We start from the raw sequence: 19,477 nt of genomic DNA on the forward strand, positions 1-19,477 counted from the left end.
CTGCACTGGGCATCCCATACAGAAGTCACTAGGCACGTGTGGGCGCTGGTCATTTGAAATATGGCCAGTGTGACTAAGACACTGCCTTTTAATTGGATTGCGTTCAAAACAGTTTTAATTTACATGGTCCCCCGGGGCCAGTGGTGACCGCCCTGGACAGTCTGGGGAACAGCTGGTGTGGAGGGTGACGGCAATGTCACGGGGGACCAAAGGGAAGGGCCGGGACCACCAGGAGGTGGGGTCACGGGAGGGAGGAAGGACCGCCTTCCTTTGCAGGCAGAGCCGGTGGGCTTGCTGAGACGCTGGATTGAGGGCCGGGGGGGGCACTGCGGGTGACAGCCGAGCGCCCAAATCGAGCAACCGAGGAGGACGTCCTGGGGACAGGCACACAGCTTCAAGCCACGAAGCCAGAGGCCACCGCCAGCACCACGGCTCACACCCCACCCCGCAACCGCACACTGCCCAACCAGACTTTATGGAACGGCCGGACTGGTGGCCGCTTCCTTCCCTCCCAACGGGGAACAGGCCCTTCCTACGAAGCTGCATCCTCACGGTACATATCCTGGTGCGGCAGGCAGAACGGGGCCCTCCCCAGTCTGCAGGGCCTGTGAAAACATCTGGTCCCACGGCAACGGGGCAGGAAGGCTGCAGGTGGAATCAAGGCTGCTCATCAGCTGGCTTTAAAATAGGGAGCGTGGCCTGGATTATCCTGGGGGGGGGGGTGCAGGCAGAGGGGAGGGGCTGTAGTCTCCGGGGTCTTTAAACTAGAAGAGGGAACCGGGAGAGATGAGGCCACGGAGGTGGGATCAGAGAGATGGGGTGTTGCTGGCGGTGAGGCCAGGAGCCACAGACCTCTGATCGCCGCAGGAAGGCAAACACACAGACCTCCCCTCGAGCCTCCAGAGAGGAACACAGCCTGCCGTCGCCTGGCCCCTGGGCCTGTGTGGGCCTTCTGAACTGTTTAAGATAGTAGACATTGATGCCGCTCTAAGCCACTAAGGTTGTGGGAATTCACGACAACGGCAAGTCTTCTACACAGCATTTTTTTTCCTTTTCAAATTCTTCCTGCTGCCCTCCTTCTCTCCGGCCTGATGGGATTATGAGGAGTAAAGAGGCCAGAGATGAGGCCGACCGCGGAGGCACAGAGCCATGGTCCCCACGCCCGCCCTCCCACCGGAGACGGCACGTACTGAATCTGCAGGTGCTGATGTTCTGAATTCCAGAATCCAGGCACGGGCAGAAGCCCTGGTTGGGCGGGTAGACAGAGCCGTTGGCAAATAAGGTGCTGGGGGCCACGAAGCGATAGGTGGGAATCCCTTCGAACGTCCCCGACTCCTTGTAGATGAGGGTCATGGACCTGCGGGGGACAGACAGGGGCGGAGAGGGTGACACCCAGAACGTGGCGGCTAGACCGGTCCTGCCGAAGGTAACTCCAGCTGAGCCGCTTCTCTCCACGGGCACTACCAGCCCCCGGGGCCCAGCAGCCACCGTCTCTCTCTCCCCGGGAACGGCAAGAGCCTGCTAATTGCTCTCCCTGCGTCCCTGCCCACGCCCATCTGTTCTCTGCAAGCAGACAGCGCTCTAAAACCAGAACGGAGTATATCATGTGCCCACTTAAAACTGCAATTGCTTCCAGTCTCATCTATAACAAGATTGTCATCCTCATCATGGCCCGACAGCTTCTATGAGGTCCAGCCCCTGCTTGCCCTTTATTGCACCCCACGGGCCTCCCGGCAATTGCTCAGACGCGCTCCCTCCTGCCCCTGGGCCTTTGTATCTGCTGCCCCATCTGCCCTTCCCTCGATGTTCACACATCAGACTGCAGTTCTTCACAACGGTGGTGACTCGGCAGTCACCTCTCCACAGGCTGCAGCAGCGCAGCCCCCACCCGATTCATCCTGCTCTATTTCTCAAAGGCCCTTCTAAACTCAAACTTGGACTTTGGACTACAACCGTGCCGCCCCACGCTGTCGCACACAGCTCCAGAGCCCTTGGACGGGGCGCGTGTGGGCGGGACACGCTGTCAGTGCAAAATACATTCCAGATTCCTACAACTGGATACCAAAAAAATGTGAAACATCTCAGTAACATGGGACCCTGTGTACACACCGAAACGGTAATATTTTGGATATGGGGAGTCAAGTAAAACCTATCATTAAAATTAAAGTCACCTACTTCTTGTTGCTTTTTTTAACGCGGCCACTTGAAAGATTGCAAATGGGGACGGGCACCGCGTTGGGAGTAGACAGCACCGGCCCAGACAATAGCCCAGACGATAGTGTTACGTGGCTGGTGATGGTAACATGGTTGCGCAAGAGAACATCCTTGTTTTCAGAAAACACCCACTGAAGCATGGAGACGGCCAACTTACTCTCAGGCGGTCCGGGAACAGGGCCGTGGGGCCAAAGAGAAACCGTTCCCAAACCTGAGTGAAATGGTGCCCTCTTGCTACTCTGCTCTGGGTTCAAGTGTCTAATTTTTAAAAAAGTGAACGCACACACAGCACGGGCACTTCGGGCCCTCCGACACTGCCCTGCAGGTGGGTCTGCGTGAGTCCCCACGGCAGGACAGAGGCTCCAGGGGACCGGGACTGCACCCATGCCCTCCCTGCTGTGTCCGCAGCACCTGACACAGCCGACCACCACAGAGGTCTGCTGGGAAGGCAGATGAGCTGGAGTTCACATCAGTGAATCCCCAACTAAAGGACTTTTCCAGAATGGCTGGAATGGAGCCGAGTGCCGGCAGCACCCAGAGGCAGGCTCTAGGGTCCGCGGTCTAGTCTCACCTGCGCTGGGGCCCCTGGAATCCGTCAACCCCAAGCAAGCCTCTGAGGCCATGCTCTGGAGCCTGCAGGGGTCACAGGAGAGGCATCTAGAGGTCTCAGCATCCAAGTGGACACGAGGGCAGCCGGACAGATGCCCCAGGGAGCCCAGGCTTGCCTGATTCCCAGCCCCCCATGACCCGATGGTTTCCTGCCCGCCACCAGCACGCCAAGCACTGTGCTGCCAGGGGCCTCTCTGGGCCCTGCCAAAGCAGCAGGAGGAGTTTGGCTCTTCGTGGTGTAACTGAGGAGAATTCAGGACAGTGCCGAGGGCCAACAAAGACACAAAGAGCCAAACTGCTTCCCAAGCGCAGGCCGAAAGCCACTCGATTAGGCTGTGAGTGTCCACGAAGCTGATTTCCGCTGCCCGAGAGGCCCAAAAGGCCCCAGAACGTCCCAGCCATTACCGGCACGCCTCAGGACTGTAGAATTCCAGCGAGGTCTCAGGAGTCATGAACGGCGCCCACATCTGTCCCGAGGTCCCATTGATCATGTTGCACTGATCAGAATGCCAAAAGTTGACCTGCGGGGAAGCATTCAGACCCGGCTGTTTAGTTCAGCAACGGCTCTCAGAAACGCCCTCTCGAGTGCTGCACACCCGGCTTGGGGTGACGACTGCACAGGCCGGGGCCCCCGGGCTGAATGCCACTACTCAGTTCCAGAAGCCAGTCCCCTCGGAGAGATGGCCCGGCAGGGTGGGAGGACAGCCAGAGAGCCTCAATGACAGCTGCCCACTCGCTGACGAGGATCCCTGAGTGTGCAGGTTTGCCGGGCACTCACTGACTTCGTCTGCAAAATCACCCCCATCACCAAGGGACACTGTGAGCAGGGGAGGAGGGAGGTGGGGTACTAGCATCCTTATCTCTCAGACAGGAAGTCAGCAGACACTTCCTAAAAACAGTTAAAGGGAGAGGCAGCATAGGAAATAAACTATTTAAAATCATAAAAAAACACGGACTTCTCCCTTTCTGTGCCACCCCTCCCCCCCACCCCCCGCCGGGCCATCAGAGCGAGTTCTGTTATGTGCATAAGTGTATTTGTTTTTTGTTTTTGTTTTTGTTTTTAAAGATTTTATTTATTTATTTGAGAGAGAGAGAATGAAAGATAGAGAGCACGAGAGGGAAGAGGGTCAGAGAGAGAAGCAGACTCCCCGCTCAGCAGGGAGCCCGATGTGGGACTCGATCCCGGGACTCCAGGATCATGGCCTGAGCCGAAGGCAGTCGCTTAACCAACTGAGCCACCCAGGCTCCCTGCATAAGTGTATTTGTGCAGTTAAAGAACAAGCCAGTGAAGTCTCAGAGTCTCCACTGGGAATGGTTACTGCCGGCTGCAAATGGGGATGTGGCCACCCTGAGCACGGATGGGGGTGTCACTGGGCCCCAGAGCCCAGGTCTTGGCAGCGGTCACCATGGTGAGCACTGGGGAGGTGTGAGCAGCCCCATGCATGGCTCACTCCGGTGCAAGCACAATGAGAAAAAGCAACTAAGGTGGAAAAAAGCAGCCTGCAGAACCATGCACGTAATACGATTTCATCGTGTTCAAAGCAGCAGCAAACCCACGTTTCTACGCACACACACGGGCGTGGAGTGGACAGAAGTGGACAGGAAGGCCATAGCGACACTGCCCACCGTGAGTGCCCTCTGTGCTCCAGGGACCAGGGGGGCTGGCGCGGGAGGTGGTGCAAAGGGCACTTGAGATCTGTCTCTATTGTTTTTTTATGTGAATGTCTTCCTGTGTTTCTAGGGTGGTTTTGTTTTGTTTTGTTTTTACTCAGTAATATCTTTTAATGCAGTGGATGGTTATATCATCAGCGTAGTATTTTTGAAGTGTTTTCGTAAATTAAGAACAAAAGGAAAGAAATCACTCACTTCCTGGTATACACTAGGTGCTAAATAAGTAGAGTTTCCATTCCCCACCCACCGAACAGGAACCAAGAGCCAGTTGAGCCTTGACCACAGGTAGAACCCCCGATTCCAAGAGCTTCTCCATCACAGACGTGACCACCCTCCTGAGTTGCAAGAGAGACAAGGTGCGCAGCCCGGGTGCCCCCCCCGCCCCCGTGCAGGAGGGCCACCGCCCTTGCCCTCACCTTGCTGAGTCCGTTCCACTTGTCCACGAGGTGGATCCTGCTGAAGTCTTTGACCCCCGTGAACACGGTGAAGAGCCCAGAATCGGAGTTGTTCAGCTGTGGACAACAACAGAGACCAGCATCTTTAAGCCTCAGGACAGGGGCAAAGGCCCACCCGTTTACTTAGAGGCCACTCCCCGCTTCACCCGGAGGACAGGGGCCTCGATACCTTGTTCACCACTGCATGCCCAGTGCCTGGGGACCAAGAGGAGGGGGGCTTTCTAGAAGGGGCACTCCCCTGATGACAACGTCCCTCCTAGAAAGGGTTCCACCTTCCCTTCCTCACTCAAGGAGGGTTGGCTTCTCCTCCCAGATGAATAGCAGAATGACCCCCTCGCCCCAACTGAAAATGAAGTATGCTCATGTGACCTCTCCAATCAACGAAAAAGAAGCAGATGGGGCATGCCACTTCCGGATGGAAGCTTTAGGAGCTAGTGCATGCACAAGTCACCGTGCTTTCTGCCGCTCCGTAGGGGTCGTGGAAGTGTGTATCAAGCTGCTGCCTCCCTCAGCCTGGGTCCCTGAGTGACCAAAAAGAGCAGAGGGCCCACTGGTCACCCACACTGACGTGGCATACAAACAAGGAATCAACTCGCTGTTTCAAGCCAGACATTCCGGGGCTGCTTGTTACAAAGCATGACCCGGTCTATCCTAACCCATACAGGACCCAGCGCTTCCTGAGCATTTTCTGGATCGGAAGCCCTAGGTTTTGGCACTCTGAGGTTCTTTCCTAGAGACAGACGCCCAATTCACAGCAAAGACACGCAAAGCATACGAACCTCGGGGCAAAATCTAGAAGTACCGTGTTCCCCCTGAGGAGGCTGAGTAATGGAAAACACGCTGAGAACTCAATAGGGTTGTGTCCCAGCTGAATGGCTAAATTGATGACTGACTAGTTAGGCAAACAGGCTCCAGAGCAGGGCCCAGTCCAAAGCCCTGCTCTGGCCTCCTAATATCTGTGTCATGTCACCTGTCCATTCTGAGCCTCATGAGCTGGGACCTCAACCATGATGAGGAGAGAGTAACAGGAGCCCGGAGACACTGGGGGTATGAAAAAGCGAATGTGTCAACACTGTTAAGCGGTGCCTGAAAAACAGTAGGAACTCCAAATGCTAGTCTTTATTACCCTTATCATTATTATTACTATTAATAAAGGCTCCCCCAAAAGGACACCAGATGTCCTTTGACATGATGTAATGATTATTATTACATTACATTACAGACATTACATACATTACAGACGAAGTATATCAGAGACGGCCAAAGTATCCTCCCCTTCCTCCTTCGTAACAAAACCCAAACCTTATTCGGGGCATCAGCACAGCCGCTAAAAGGCTACATTTCCCAGCTTCCCTTGCAGCTACGTGGGGCCACTTGACTAAGTTTTGGCCAAAGGAAAGTAGAAATTGGTTTTCTCCCTCCCAAGGAGGGAGACAGCTGGGACATGCTGTTTTGTCCTCAACCCCCCTGCCTGCCTCTCCATCCCTAAACACTCTTCCTTCCGCTTGTGCCTCCTGGAATGTGGATGTGGTAGCTGGTGCTCTAGCAGCCATCTTGAGCCATGTGGTAATCTGGAGTTTGAAAACCACACCATAAGGATGGCAGACCAGGGTAGCAGAAGAATTCTAGATCCCTGAAGGATAGGAAGACACCCCATCAACACTGAACAGCCACTGCTGGAATGTTATTTCAGGGTTTCCATTATACACAAACATATATTATAGGTATGCTACTCACTTTGTAATAATATTCATTTGTTTACAAGTTTACAAGATGCTTTCAAAGGAATCGTGTTGCTCCAAACTTGCCAACTTTCCCACACACTCAGAACCTGTCATTCCGGTTAAAAATGTATTGAGTGTCTATCATGTGCCAACTACAGAAACATAATGTCTTTCTCCCCCTCCCCCCAGGACAGATCAGCAGAGCCCAAAGGGGAGGCCGAGGCTGGAGCAACCCAGAGGGCTCGTCAAAACCTTTGGTGGAGGAAGCCACAGTCAGGGGTCAGACTCTGCATCAGATCGAAGCTCAGGAGCCCAGTTACTGCCAGGTGACCAAGGGTCAAGATCAAGAAAAAAGCAGGCAGGGGTGCCTGGGTGGCTCAGTTGTTAAGCATCTGCCTTCGGCTCAGGTCGTGATCCCGGGGTCCTGGGATCGAGCCCCGCATCGGGCTCCCTGCTCAGCGGGGAGTCGGCCTCTCCCTCTCCCTCTGCTGCTCCCCCTGCTCGTGCTCTCTCATTCTCTCTCTCAAATAAATAAATAAAATCTTTAAAGAAAGAAAAAAGTAGGCAGCTCAGAGCAATGTCATAGTCAACATCTGTGACTTGCCTCCCCAGCAGCCTCTCCCCCTTCTCCCAGCAGCCCCCAACTGCCCGCGCTCAGCCCAATCACATTCTCAGAGCCTGGATCAAGCTGCACCTTCATCTCTGCCTAGGGTTTTCAGGTATATGAGCCAATAAATTCTCTATTTCTCTTAAGCCAGTTTGAGTTGGGTTTTCTGCCATTTCCAACCCACGGCCCCCAGATCCCCAGCCAGGCTGCTAACCCATTTCCAGGCTGTATCGATGGAGAACAAGACACAGGCCCCGAACTTGTTGTGGGCCACGCTTACCTCTGCAAATAGCCCAAACTTGCCCTTGAATGGGAACATGTTTGGGAGGTACTTGTTGACGAGGTGTATGAGGGGGTCCTCGTAACCCCACATGATCTCGCCTACAGTGCGGTTCATGAAGGCACGCTCCCCGAGTGTGCTGAACGCCAAGGTCATGATCAGCTTCAGGCTCATGGGCTTATTTTCCATCATCATCGCTGCAGCCTGCAGAGTGAGGGGACACTACATGTTACAGGCTAGACACCAACGGGTCCATGCATCCTGGACTTCAAGCAGGCCCGAGGTAGAGTTCATCAGGGGACATGAACTTCGGGCCCAGGAAAGTCCCTGCACCGACATGTAGGGTGTCTGGGGCATCCAGAACCAGTCCCTAATCCTTCAGTAACAGGATCACCTGTGTTAGTGGATTTCAGGTGAAATTAACTCCATCCCCAGTCCCAGAGGCGGGCACATGGCAGGGGCCCGGCCAATGACAAACGTTCTTCCCTCCAGCTACAGTGATTGGTTCCAGAATGTGTAATGTGGCCCAATCAGAGCCCCAAGAAATGGGAAACATTCCCCTGGGGCTGTCAGATAGAAAGAAGAGCTTCCTGCTGCCATGCTTGAAAGCTGTAGCCACCCTGAGGTCCGCCAGAGCAGGGCACCCACAAGGATCTAGGGAACCTGATTTGCACCCTAGATCAAGCCACACCTGAAAGGAGCCAACCTCTGCCCTTTCAGTAATGTGAGCCCATAAGTTCCCTTTTTGCTGATGCCAGTTTGGAGTACCTTTTATTGTCACCTTGCATCCAAAAGAATCTTCATGAAGACTCGACTCCACTTCCTGATATCTCCCTCCCAATCACCAAGAGTCCCAAAGATCTGTTCTCCCCAATATCTGGGTGCTGAGAATGCAGGTGAATTTATTTTCTAATTTCTGCTCTCCTCTGGAGATACTGTCTTGGCACTTGGTTTATTTTTTAAAGGCACCTCATCCAAAAGTGGAAAAGTGAACACAGCCAGCATTTCCTAAAACCTAGGCCAAAGAGGTCTGGTTCCTTGGGAACTCCCCAGCATCTCCTTGCCATTATAATCACTTTTGAAAGGTAATAAACACACGATTTTTTAAAAAATCACAAAAGGACATTGAAGAAACACCCGTCTCCAACCCCTGACCGTCTCCTTCCCAATCTTCTCCCTCAAGGCCACCCAATGCTATGGGTTCTTGGGTATTCCTCCAGAGACATCCACACCAGAGACCAGCAAACTATGGGCCCTGGGCCAAAGCCAGCCCACCACCCATTTTTGTACAGTCTGAGAGCTAAGCATTTTTTTTTTTAATCTTTTCAAATAGTTGGGGGGGGAATATTTGAAAAAATATGAAAACTATATGAAATAAAGTTTCATTGGAACATCTCCATGCCTCCTCCTTTATGTTGCCTTCGGCTGCTTCTGCATCAGCAAGTATTTCTCCTTTTTAAGTAATAAGGTGTGGCACTGTACGTGCGTTCCGCACCTTGCCTTTCCCTCACTTAGACCTTAGGGACTGCCCCGTGCCATGCCTGGCTGTCATAAATTACCACCATGAAACATGATGGAACAAGATTTAGGTTGTTTCTAGAAGTTTGCTCTGACAATGAATATCCTTGAGTGCAAGCATCTTTTACGTATGTGATTCTATCAAGAGGACACATTCCTACAAATGAAATTTCTGAGGTCAAAGGCGTGTGCAATTTCTATTTAAAGTCACCCCCTTCCAACAGCTCATACCAGTTCTGTTCCTCACGACGGTACCTGAGAGCGTCTGTTTCCACAAATGCTCCTGACCCCTGGGGCATCATCACGCGGTCTTTGCCAATCTGGTCAGTGGGGGCAAGTGCCTTCACTGCCAAAACTTAAGGGTGTAACTGGGGTGGGGGTGGGGGGCGCGCAGGGGCAGGGTGGTGCAGCTGTAAGGCTTCGGGGCATATTTATTCTTCCGTCCTGTCCATCCAATGGACTCAGCAGGCGAGTTCGCCTCGGATCCAGAGCCCAGCCCAACGCCAGCCCCAGGGTCACTAACAAGTAAACAAGGTAATATGTGTAAGGCCCATAGGCCCGAAGTGCTGACACACAGTGTTTGCAAAAAGTTAACACAACAGGCCTGAGGCCACTCTCTCTAGAAAGGCCTGCCAGCAAGGTTGACCTTCAGCCTGCGTCTGGGAGCTTGGGTTTCGAAGGAGCTCCCACCACTCCCTGACCGATAAGGGGGGGCTCACGGTGTCTGGACTGCGTGTACAAACAGTACGCTTTATGCTGACCACCTGCCTTCCTTCTGGGGATGTAGATTTTGGTACATGCCAGGCAGAAGGTGCCTCTGTGACCAGCCCCCAATAAAGAACCCTGGGCATGGAGTCTCTAGTGGTTTCCGGGGTGACTAACCTTCCCAGGTGCTGTCATGACTTGTTGCTGGGGGAACTTGGGGGGGGGCCCTGTGCAGCTCCCCTGGGAGAGGACGCTGGAGGCTGGAGGCTGGCCTCCACCCCATGCGCTTTCTCCCTCTGCTGCTTTTGGTTCTGCACCCCTCTGCTATAACAAATCAGAGCCAAGAGTGGGACAATACGCCGTCTGCGAGCCTTCCCAGTGAGTCAGCAAGCCTGGAGGTGGTCTTGGGGACCCTGGCACACAGGGCCAACAGTCGGTAAATCCAGCTACAACTATGACCCCCACCTACAGAGCACGGAGGCCCAGCCTGCAGATGGGGCAGATGAGGACGTGGCCTGGGGGAGCCCCGTGCAGCCCCCCACTAGAACCTCCCTGTGGAGATTCTAGATTTGTAGACTGAGATGGGAAAGACAAGAACTTTGGCCGGTACCCCAAACCAGAGACAGGGGGATGCACCTGGGAAACTCGATGGGGGCTGCGCGTCGGGTCCCATGAGCTGCAGGCTGCCCCCCGTGCCCCCCCACCGCGGGGCAGCCCATGTGGGGGGCAGGCAGAGGCAAGGGTGAGGGCTGGGACAAGGGGTGCGGCCAGGGGCAGCCTTACCAAGACCAGGATGTTGGGCATGACAATATAGTCGCTCTCCAGGCCATGGGACTTGTCGGGCTGGAACTGGAAGCTGCGATACTCGAGGAATGACACCGTGTCATTGTCATTGAAGGTGATGTTGCTCTTGTGCCTGAACTCCCTGTGGGTGGGAAGCCGGTGGTCAGTGGGGCCCGGCCACACAGGGACGGGACGCCCGCCGGGAGCTGTGGGGCCCTTGGCCGCCTTCCCTCAGGCCATGGCGGGACCCTGTGAGGTTTATCAGAGCTACCCCAAAGAGCAGCCAAATCCCGACACACTCCCTCCCCCTGGCCAGGCGCCGCCGTCTTTCACAGCAGCCTCCCCCGCGCATGTGCCTGCTTAGGGAGACAGCGCAGCACAGTGGTTTGGAATGTGCACTCTGGAGACGGAGGGCCCGGGCTCCCATCCTGTCGCCATCACTTACTACCAGGGCCTCCGTTCTCCCATCTATAAAATGGGGGTGATAACAAGAGCCACTTCGTAGGGCTGTGGTGAGCCCTGAGTGGGTCAGTGCACGTCAAGCTACCAAAGAGCGGCCCGAGGCACGGAAGACAGCACACGAGTACCAGCGGCTTTTCGTGGCTGCTACAGTTACTCCCTCTTGTCTGCAATCCATTCTCCACAACGTAGCCAGAGAATCTTTGAAAAGTAGAAATGAGATCATGTCCTCCTCTCCCCGACAACCCTCCTCTGCATACAGGATAAAATCAAGCTCCTAATGTGGCCTCCGAGATCCTCACCACCCAACCCCGTCCAATGCTCGGGCCTCGTCTCTGCCACTCTCCCCCTCACTCATATCACGCCAGCCACTTAGGCCTTCTCCTTCCTGGACTCCCAGACTCTGCCTGCCTCAGGGCCTTTGCACCAGCTGCCACCTCTGCCTGGGGCCCTCTTCCCCCCACATCTTCACACAGTGGCACCCCCTTCTCACCACCCATGTTTAGGGGGGTGTCCCCTTGGCAGAGGTCCTCCCTGACCCTCCAGTTAGACCAACCCTGCCCTCGCCCCTCCCTCCAGCACCCTCCATGCTTCACCCTCCTTGTTCTCACCACACTTATGGCCACCCGATGTGTCTAAGAGTTTACTCTCTCCCATCAGACGTCAGCTCTGTGGGGCAGGGGCTCGGGTCTGCCTTTAACAGTGACTGGCACGGGGCCTAGTCCACAGGAGGTGTTCAGTAAACGCTTCCAGAATGAAGAAATAAATATAAACTTTGGCAAGCCAGGCTCAGCTCTGACATAGAAGCCTTCCCCGGACGAGCTTGGCAGGGACAGCAGTTCTATAACAGGGTCCATGCCCGAGAGCAGAACGGGCAGGAGCCGGGAATAGGGCCTTCGACCAGAACTGTCCTCCCTCATATCTCGGAAACCTGCTCCGGCAGAGTCAACAAGCCGCACTCTCCCAAAGACCACGATCCAGCGAAGAGGCCGTAGCAGCAGTGGTAATAACACGCTGGTAACAAGTGTTCATGGGCCGCTCCCTGCGTGCCAGGCACTGTGCTAAGGGCTTCCCGCTATCTCATCCAGTCCTCACAACCACCCCAAGGCGGAGACTGTCATCCACATTTTACAGATGGAGAAACTGAGGCATGGGGAAGGAACGCCCCTTGCCTGCAATCAGAAAGCCACAGTTTAAACCCAGGAGGTCACTCTGCAGAGTGCACGGTCTCAACCACGAGAACACCGGACTGGGGAAAGCAGACTGACCCTGAGCAAGCCCCTCCACTACTCGGGGCCTCGGTTTCCTCATCTGTAAAATGGGGTCCGACCCCACTAAGACGGCCCGCCTGGGAGACCCAGTCCAGCCCCCTCTGTCCTCACCTGTACACGTAGGGCCCGCGCTCCTGCACCTGCGGCTTCTCCCCCAGGAGGATGGCGTCGGGGTTGACAATGTCGAAGAAGTAGATGGACAGGTAGAAGGGGACGGGGATCTCCTTCCACATGTTGAAGGACAGGCTACTGGGGTCGATGCGCACATTCTGCGGGGGGCAAAACGAACACACCCGTGAGGAGGGTGAGTGGGGGCCCCCCTCCACGCAGCGAGAACAGGTGTCCAGAGCCGGGTCCCTCCGGGGTCCCACCAGCAGTGAGGAAGCTCCCCACACACGCTGCTCCAGAGCATCAGTTCACAGGCAACACATTCTTGTTGCTACTTTTGTACCGTGTTTTAGTAACAGTAGCCTGATCAGACACCAGGAAGCAGCCGCTCCACCTGGCCAAATGTATCATTCATTCATTCAACAAACTTTTACTGGGCACCTGCTATATGCCAAGGCACTCTTCCAAGGGCTGGGGATAAAAGAGTGAACAAGACAGACCCCATTCCCCAATTCTGTGGGGTCTTTAATCTAGCAAGGGAGAGGCAGGTGTTAAACACAAAGGTACAACATGTGCTTGTGTGAGAGGCAGGGATGGGGAAGGGCATTGCAACTTTAAACAGAGCAGTCACACAGGTGAGACACAAGCAAAAACAGAACAAAAATTAATAAATAAATAAAAACAAAAGGCAGTGAGGGGGACACGTGGATTTGGTGGTCGGGGGGTAATTCCACATAGAAGCAAGGCCCGTACAAAGGCCCTGAGGCAGGGCGGTGCTGAGACAGAGCTGAAGAAAACAGGTTTGCAGCCTATCAGATACACTGGCCTCTCATCCCCGTCTGGCTCCTCAGCTCTGCAAGTCCCTGTGTCACAGGGAGGTCCCCCCGGTACAACCCAACCCGCCCCCCGCACCCGGCAACTGGGGCCGGCCACATCACGGGCCCCACAAGGCTCCAAGCCTGGGTGAGGCAGAGTGACCCAGCCCATCAGAGAGAGACCCGATACCACAAAGCGAGGTGTACAGCGTGGCTTGCACCACCTTCCACGTTCCTTCGAACATGGCCTTCCAGAACAAGGCCAGCCACCTTTTCTGTCCCCAGACAGCCAAAACCAATGGGCAGAGGCTCCAGGGGAGGCAGAAGGCAGGAGCTCACTGGTCCGGCCCGGCCCCATGTCCCCAAACAGCAGACTCTGGGAAGGAGACGATACAGAAGCAGCCACACCTCAGGGCCACATGGGCAAGACAATAACCTCTTGAGCCTCAGTTTCCCCATCTGTACAATGGGGGGGCCAGCAGCCTCGGCCGTTTCTCATTTCACCAACATGACATTTAAATGAAGAAAAGTTAAATTCATTGCCAAGAATAAAAAACTGGATGATGTCACATAAAATCTGTATTTCAGGGTATAATAATAATCATTTATTGATAAACACATCTTCCTACCAGCCATGGAAGCCACACAATCATTCTTATAACCTGAGCATCTAATACAGGCAGATAAAGGCAACTGATAAATGTGATTTGAACAAAGCAACAAAGACTCTGTGGGATCTCCGTATTGTTTAATACCAACAAGTTATTTTTCAAAATCAAGCACACCCGGAAGCCGATCGAACGCACACCTTGGGGCCACACCTGGCTCATGGGCCGCCCCTTTGCCACACCTGCTGGCGCACTTGACCAGCATCATCTCCTAGATGATGGAGGGTGACCTCCCCATGTTTCTAAGGGGGAAACCGAGGCCCGGCGCAGTTGGGGGGCTTTCCCCAGGCCCCACGCAGCAGGTCCCACACCAGAGGCGTGGGCACAGGCTTGGCAAATGGAATTCAACCTTAGGCCAGAGGCTGCTGGGCGGGAGGGGGGTCCATTCAGGATGGAAATCCTCAAATCTTCAACAGGGAGGAGTGACAGAGGGAGATGGTCCCATCACGCCTTTCCACCATCCCCTCCCCACAGAAAAGATACACACAGGGCTAGTAACTAGGAGTCCCCTGCCTGTCCTGGCTTCTGCCAGCAACTGCACCAGGAAAGAACGTGATCTCAGTCCCAGTTCCTGTGTGTGTGTGTGTGTGCGCGTGTGTGCGTGTGTGTGTGTGATAAAAACACATAAGATCTACCCTCTTAGCAAATATTTGTGTAGGATGCAATCCTGTTAAGTGGCGACATTATGGCATACAGTAGATCTCTAGGCTTACTCATCCTGCGTAACTAAAACAATAAAAGCCATCATATGGAAAGTTTTGGAAGTGATGGATATCTTTACACATAGATTGCGGTGATGGTTTTGAGGGTGTATACTTATCTGCAAACTCATCAAGCTGTATACATTAAATATGTACAGTTTTTTTAAAATGTCTATCATACCTCAACTAAGTGGTTTTTAAAAAGAGTTTCCTGGGGCGCCTGGGTGGCTCAGTCGGATGAGCGCCCAACTCTTGATTTCGGCTCAGGTCGTGATCTCCGGGTCATGAGATGGGGCCCCTTGTCGGGCTCCGAGCTCAGTATGGAGCCTGCTTAGGATTCTCTCTCTCCCTCTCCCCCTGCGTGCATGCATGCTCGCTCTCACGCTCTCCTTCTCTCTCTCAACCTAAATAAAATGAAATAAAATAAAAAGTTTCCAGGTCCTGCCTCGCTCCCCAGCTCCGTTTCTCAGCTGGACCCGGAGAAATCTTCAGAACTCCAGAATCCCTCATCCACTCTCCAGCACACTCTGCTTTGGGGACAAATCACAGCCAAAGAAATGAGTCACCAGATAAAGCCATGTGTCCCTCTCTCTCTCCAACAGAAGGGGCTTCCAGGCTCTGGGGGTCCACCCCACTCCCTGGGCACTCGCTCACGGGGAGTATTCGATGACCCAGCGCTGCCTTCTGGCTGGGGGACAGTGGATAAGTCACCACTCCTCTGTGAACCTCAATCTCCTCATCCATAAAATGAGCCCAGTGATAGAGCTGGTGTGAGGCTGAAATGAGTTTGTATCGGTAAAGTGCCAGAACAGGATACCGCAGAGCCCCAGGCATCTGGAAGGCCAGCCAGGTAGCCACCTGGCTTGAAGTAACCAACTCCTCTTCCTCCCTGTCACTGACACTGCCCCACCGGCACCCGCAGGTGGGGAGAGACTTTGCACTGTTTGTTTTTTTTTTATAAAGATTTTATTTATTTATTTGAGAGAGAGAGAGAGTACATGAGAGGGGGGAGGGTCAGAGAGGGAGGAAGCAGACTCCCCGCTGAGCTGGGAGCCCGATGTGGGACTCGATCCCGGGACTCCAGGATCATGACCTGAGCCGAAGGCAGTCGCTTAACCAACTGAGCCACCCAGGCGCCCCCTTTGCATTGGTTTTGATCGGAGTCTGAGCAGAGGCAACGAGACCAAGCAGCTGATTAGACAGCACTGCTGGCCACACTCTCTGCCTTTCACCTGATATGGCTCATTCTATCCTCACCCCCTCCCCCAAGGTCAAAGACCACGGCCCAGAACACAAAGACTGGAAGAGAGGGCCAACGTGAGCCCTTGCAGGACACCACTGCCTCTCATCCAACCGGACCCTCCGAGCCCATTCCTGGACAGTCAGCAGCGCTGCCCGGAAGAGGAAACACGTGAGCCAAGCACTGACGAAGGGAGTTGGACTTGGCCGGCAATAAAAGACGGGGAGGGCCTTCCTGGCAGGGTCTGCAGCCTGTGTCCAGGCTAGGAAGCCTTTAGGAGCATGGCTACCTAAAGGCCCATCAGTAACAAAAATGTTCTCAAAACATATTTTAAAATAACTCCAACGTCCCTCAACAGATAAACAAACCGCCACGTAACTAAACAACGGGGCACTACCACTACTCGATCACAAACAGGAACCGACTACTGGTCAGTCCAGCACATGCATGAAGCTCCACAGCACATGCTAAGTAACAAAGCCCGATGCAAACAGCGACATACTGCATGAGTCCATTTATAATAGGACATCTGGGAAAAGGAAAACCATAAGGGCAGAAACCAGATCAGGGGTTGTCACAGGGCTCGGGTAGAGGGAGGGGACCGACTGCAAAACAGCATCAAGAGACTATTTAGGGTCATGAAAACATCCCATCTCTTGATTTCGGGCGCCACACAGGTCAGATGAATAAAACCCATCAGGCTGCACACCTAAAAAGGATGAACGCTCTGGAGGCACCGTGAAAACATGATGCTAGCGTTTCTTGACCGTTTAATGACTTAGGATTCACATACCATACAATTCACCCACTTCAAGCGTCTAATTCAATGGTGTGGATGTGCGCACAGAATTGTGCAGACACCACCACAGTCTAAGGCCGGAACATATTCATCACCCCAAAACAAAACCCTGTACCCGTTAGCAGTACGCTCCCCCCGCCCCTGGCACCCCCGCATCTACTTTCTGTCTCCACGGATTTGCCTTTTTCCCAATAAACAGAATCCTACAATACGAGTTGTCAATTTACGTCCATAACACCCCATTTCTTAAAAACAAGCAGACGTGCGACCAAGGCCACACGAGCCTTCTTCCCCCAGCACCATGTTTGCAAGGCGCATCCCTAATGTGCCTGCTTATCAAGAGCACTTGGCTGAGTTTTGTCAAAGGTCTACACCTCCCTTGTACGACAAGCAAACTCAAGAGATGCAACACCTTCATCACACCTGTTAAAAGGCATGTGTGTGAGCACACCTTTGTTCACTGCATTCCGGGGGATGTGACTCCATCTTAACGAGGAAGGCGGGTCCGCACCACGGATGAACCTGGAGGACAGCAGGCCAAGTGACTGGGGCCAGCCACGGGACAGACACCGCGAGTCCACTTAGAGGACGTCCCTGGAGGCGTGAAACGCCCATCCTCCTCTGATCCGCCGGCAAGACGCTGGCCCCCACCCATCCCAATCACTCCATAGCCCCCTCTCGGCGCTCACGAGCGGAGCTGGCTTCTGCGCACACTACAGCGGGCAGGACAAACGGACCAGACCTACTGGGGGAAGGCTCAAAAGACCTGAGTGAAAGCAGACAAGCTGCAGAAAGACACAGTTGGAATGGGCCTTTTTAGAGGAATTTGTCCAATATACAAAATAATGGGCAACCGCTGATGTCTTGAAAATAAAATGAACATAAAAGCTGCCATCTTAACACCGGCCCGCAAGAACCTCGGCCTGGTCTGGTCCCTGTGGCCTCTGGGCCTCGCGCCCTGTCCTGGCCCTGTCATTTACTCAGCGCAGTCATGCTGGCCTCCCTGCTGTCCCTTATATAGGCAGGCAAACTTCTGCCCCAGGGCCTTTGCACTAGCTGTTCTTGCTGTCTCTAATGTTCTCCCCAGGGTGGCCACATAGTCAAATCTCTCACCGGATCCACCCCAAAATTCCTAAACTCCCTTAACCTGCTGTGTTTCCCATGGTCCTTGTCGCCTATAATTACGTCTACTGTTCTTTCTCCATCTCCCCTACTAGGTCAGAGCCTCACACGGACAGGATCTTCATCTGCTTAGTTCACTGATTCACGGGGCCCAGAACAGGGCTTGGTACCCAGAAGACACTCAGCAAATTTTTGCTGAGTCAACAGGCAGTGTGAGCTCTAGAACACTAATACCGAATAGAAATGTCCAGAGTGGTTATCTGCTGCCTCCTTTGTATGTGTTTTAAACAGCTCCTACTTAAGGGAGAATTTTTTTTTTCTTTTTTTAATACATAAAGAGCATGGCCTATTTGGGGCCCAGGCTGGGCCAGAGCAGCAGCTCAGGGGACACAGGATGGCAAAAATGACAATGTCACACACATTAACTTTTAGCTATTAGTCTATGTTTCAGTTAAGTCAATCTTTACAATTACAATTGTGGCAAAATTCTCTGGCTTCATGAGCTGCAACCGCACAGGCCAGGCCACCCTCCATCTGAGGGTGATCTTCATAGGCTCCTCCATCAGCCCCCATCTCCTCTCCAGGCTGGGCAGGGAGGAACTCCAGACACTGCCCAGGGAGAGGCAGAACACCAGTCCCAAGGGGGAGGTGGGGAGTAGTGTGGGTCAGCCCTGCACTTCACAGAGAGGCCTGGGGGGATCCTGAGTCAGCCCTACGCTTCACAGAGAGGCCTGGGGGGATCCTGGGTCAGCCCTACGCTTCACAGAGAGGCCTGGGGGGATCCTGGGTCAGCCCTACGCTTCACAGAGAGGCCTGGGGGGATCCTGGATCAGCCCTACGTTTCACAGAGAGGCCTAGGGGGGCGGACCCTGGGTCAGCCCTGCCCTTCACAGAGGCCTAGGGGGGCGGATTCTGGGTCAGCCCTGCCCTTCACAGAGGCCTAGGGGGGCGGATCCTGGGTCAGCCCTGCCCTTCACAGAGGCCTAGGGGGGCGGATCCTGGGTCAGCCCTGCCCTTCACAGAGGCCTAGGGGGGCGGATCCTGGGTCAGCCCTGCCCTTCACAGAGGCCTAGGGGGGCGGATCCTGGGTCAGCCCTGCCCTTCACAGAGGCCTAGGGGGGGCGGATCCTGGGTCAGCCCTGCCCTTCACAGAGGCCTAGGGGGGTGGATCCTGGGTCAGCCCTGCGCTTCACAGAGAGGCCTAGAGGGGTGGATCCTGGGTCAGCCCTGCGCTTCACAGAGAGGCCTAGAGGGGTGGATCCTGGGTCAGCCCTGAGCTTCAGAGACAGGCCTGGGGGGCATCCTGGGTCAGCCCTGCCCTTCACAGAGAGGCCTGGTGGGCTGGGGGGTGGGGGGGTGGGGGTGGGGGGGATCCTGGGCCAACCCTTAACTTCACAAGAGGCCCAGGGAAGGCAGGAATTGGCCGGGGACTCACGTGCCTCCAGGGAATTCAGACCTTCAGCCAGGCCTCAAGCATGCAGGATAAGCTGTGAGCCCGGGACCAGGCAGAGACTGAGGGGGCCCCATGACTCCCAGGGCCTTCATTGTCCCTTGGCCCCCAGTGGCAAAAACACGGGACCTCAGTTCAGAGATCAGAAAAGCATCTCTTGCCAGATCCCAAGAGCCAGGAAGTCCGAGACCTCTGCTAAAACCACACTCAGGAACCCTCACCCGGCCCACCTCGCTGTCAGGGAAGCCTCCGAGATCCCCCCGGGCTGCTCTAACAGT

The 19,477-nt window shown here is 54.4% G+C and overlaps 1 protein-coding gene across 1 annotated transcript in view; it reads right to left on the bottom strand.

Annotated features, from left to right (window-relative positions):
* The window catches only part of SCARB1 (scavenger receptor class B member 1), a 72,408-nt gene that overhangs the window by 20,222 nt on the left and 32,709 nt on the right, over window positions 1-19,477 (bottom strand). Inside the window, 6 exon segments of the mRNA XM_088019688.1 lie at window positions 1,191-1,357; window positions 3,229-3,344; window positions 4,911-5,006; window positions 7,561-7,764; window positions 10,567-10,708; window positions 12,408-12,565. Of these exon segments, the coding sequence (XP_087875814.1) occupies window positions 1,191-1,357; window positions 3,229-3,344; window positions 4,911-5,006; window positions 7,561-7,764; window positions 10,567-10,708; window positions 12,408-12,565 (883 nt within the window).

Source organism: Eumetopias jubatus, unplaced genomic scaffold, assembly GCF_037043125.1.
Source record: "Eumetopias jubatus isolate StellerSeaLion01/CBP00866 unplaced genomic scaffold, mEumJub1_p1.0 scaffold_16, whole genome shotgun sequence".
Classification (NCBI taxonomy): Eukaryota; Metazoa; Chordata; class Mammalia; order Carnivora; family Otariidae; genus Eumetopias; species Eumetopias jubatus.